At 40.2% G+C, this 2,548-nt stretch overlaps 1 protein-coding gene and 1 long non-coding RNA gene across 2 annotated transcripts; both read left to right on the top strand.

Moving 5' to 3' along the window:
- The first annotated feature begins 464 nt into the window (after positions 1-464).
- On the top strand, positions 465-996 carry LOC114416191 (pleckstrin homology domain-containing protein 1-like). The gene has a single exon (XM_028381057.1). The coding sequence runs from the start codon at positions 475-477 to the stop codon at positions 994-996; it is 522 nt and encodes a 173-aa protein (XP_028236858.1). The 5' UTR covers positions 465-474.
- Positions 997-1,157: 161 nt separating this feature from the next.
- LOC114414281 lies at positions 1,158-1,824 on the top strand. Its single transcript, XR_003667173.1, has 2 exons — positions 1,158-1,414; positions 1,516-1,824. It is a non-coding gene; the product is annotated as an uncharacterized LOC114414281 (long non-coding RNA).
- Positions 1,825-2,548: the final 724 nt, after the last annotated feature.

Raw genomic sequence — 2,548 nt, 5'->3', positions numbered from 1 at the left:
GGAAAAAATAAAAGAAAAAATGAGTTCAAATTTATTCCTACACAAATTGACAAACTTACACTACCCAGTGAGAATAGCTTTCCCCATGGTTGTAGCCCTCGAAATATTCTCTCAAAGAACCTCCACTATTAGAAAAAAGGTCTTCTACGAAACTATTTTTACGTTGGTTATACAAAAATCGATGTAGTAAGTAAAGTGATGACATTTTTGTAAATAATTATAGCTTTTTAAAAACGAGTACCTTAAAACTGGCTTAAAAAATGCTTTATGACAACGGTTTTAAAAAATTGTCTTTGAAAACATATGTATTTCCACTCTCTATGCTGGCGTGGCACGTTATAATTGGGTTAGCTTAGACAATCCTACATCTTACTTTTTCTTCTACACTGACTCTTCCATTCTCATTACCGTCATAGAGAGCAGAGAGAAGAAACAATGAAGTACATATGTCTCTCTCTCTCTCTCTCTCTCTCTATGTCTTCTCATCTTCGAGCTCCGATGGCAAGCCTGTGGTGCGTGACAATCGGCATGACGGACAACGCCACCGACTACGACAGCGTCGAGTTCTGGTCGAACCCCGAGCGGACCGGCGGCTGGCTCACCAAGCAGGGCGAGTACATCAAGACTTGGCACCATCGCTGGTTTGTCCTCAAGCAAGGCAAGCTCTTCTGGTTCAAGGACTCCGCCGTCACGCGTGCATCTCGTCCACGCGGTGTGGTCCCCGTCGTCACGTACCTCACCGTCAAAGGCGCCAAAGACATCCTCAACAAGCCCAACGCCTTCGAGCTCTCCATGCGCTCCAACAAGATGTACTTCATCGCCGACTCCAAGAAGGAGAAGGAGGATTGGATCAACTCTATGGCAGGAGCAGAAGGGTTCGTTGAGATTTTTTTTGTTTTCCATAAAAGAAGCTCCTTTTCATCCTTTTCTATTAGTGCCCAAGTGAGAATTTTTGTATCTTTTTGCAACCTTTTATCGTGTCTTCTTATGGATTAATATGGGTCTCCCTCGGTTTTTTGTTTTGGGAGTTGGGGGTTAAGTGATAATGGAAATAGGCTAGTATATAATTTGGGTTCGATTAGGGATGTATGAATGCAGAATTTTATGTCATGAGGAACTGCTTGTTGATTTTTTCATGTGGGTTTTGAATTAGGTGGAGTCTAATGATGGTTCAGCTATAGTAGCCACACATGGTGAATCTGTGACAGAGGCTCTGAAAACTAAGGAGTGGGAGGTGGGAATGTTCCAAAATGAGGTTGCAGCTAGCCAAGGTATAAGAATAAGGAGAAGACCACCATCTAGACCCCCTTTGCATTATGTAGGACCCTTTCAATTCAAGTTGCAGAATGAGGGAAATACGCCCCGGAACATTTTGGAAGAGATTGTGTGGAACAAAGACACAGAAGTCTCGCATGTATTGTGATTGATTTGCTTGGTGCTCTATTGTTCTGTATATATTTTTTTTTCTTCAACCAAATAGATTGAATGTATTATTGGGGACTGTGTGATTTTCAGCTTAAAGAAAGAAAACCCCTCAATGTGATGAAGAAAGCTCTCGAAAATGCACCTCTGATCCTGCTAGGGATTTTATTGGTGCTCTAAAGGCAGCCAACGAACGAACTGGACTACCAGGGTTGATTGCTGAAGTGAAGAAAGTGTCACCAAGTAGAGGTATCTTGAGATAAGACTTCGATCCAGTAAGTTTGTGTTGTTTTCCTGTATCCTTTTTGTGGAAAGAATTGTTGTCTCTCTACTTTATTTGTAATTTTATGAAGTTGTTTTCTTTATGTAATGTGTGAAATGTTTTAACTAGCTGACACCCCATTTCTTCTTGTAGGTTAGAGTTAGTCTATACAATTTTATTTCATTTTAGGACTATTAAGGGGTTTTAGGGGATATTGTGTGTTTGTGAATAGAATGTAGAAGTTGTTGACGTTGGAGGTTGTTTGGAGTGAAGATGTTGTTGTTGTTCATAGAGGTGGGAGGATTCTCTATCATAAAGATGCATCAGTTGTTGGGCGGTTTTGATGGGATGAGTGTTTAAAAAAAATAAAAGGCTTAAATATTTGGATGGCTGGTGTGGAAAGATGGAAATTGGTAGTTAGCTTAGCTCAATGTCAGATTGCGGCATCAACATGTTGGCAGATGAGTGTGTAGTACCAAGTCGGTGGGATTACTTATATAGGCATTTAAACAAACACTATATGGGTACACTATTAATGTCAGGCTACACAATAAATTGTGAGATGTGTCTGATTTTAATTGTAATAATTCTTGTGACACATGAGTTTTACTCGTGAGGTTGTATAGCTTTTATTGGACTGTATTTTAGCCTTTAGGTGGGACGAGGAATATCTGTCTGTTTTAGGCTAGCTTTCTGTTGAGCTTTATATTATGCGGCATCATGTTTTGTATAGAGTCTTTTTGGGGCACCTTTTGTGCTGATCGTGTTCTTGCAATTGAGGGGATTGAACTTATTGGCATTAACAACCGTAATCTTGGTATGTCTTATCACTCTTCTCTCTCTATTCCCCCCTCCTACTTTTTT

The sequence above is a fragment of the Glycine soja genome, chromosome 6 (assembly GCF_004193775.1).
Source record: "Glycine soja cultivar W05 chromosome 6, ASM419377v2, whole genome shotgun sequence".
Classification (NCBI taxonomy): Eukaryota; Viridiplantae; Streptophyta; class Magnoliopsida; order Fabales; family Fabaceae; genus Glycine; species Glycine soja.
Note: the sequence above shows the minus strand (reverse complement) of the source record. Positions and strands in the feature narration are given on the sequence as shown.

What these genes read in the sequence shown, in the direction of transcription:
- LOC114416191 (XM_028381057.1), top strand. Translation starts at nt 475, where the DNA reads ATGTCTTCTCATCTTCGAGCTCCGATGGCAAGCCTGTGGTGCGTGACA.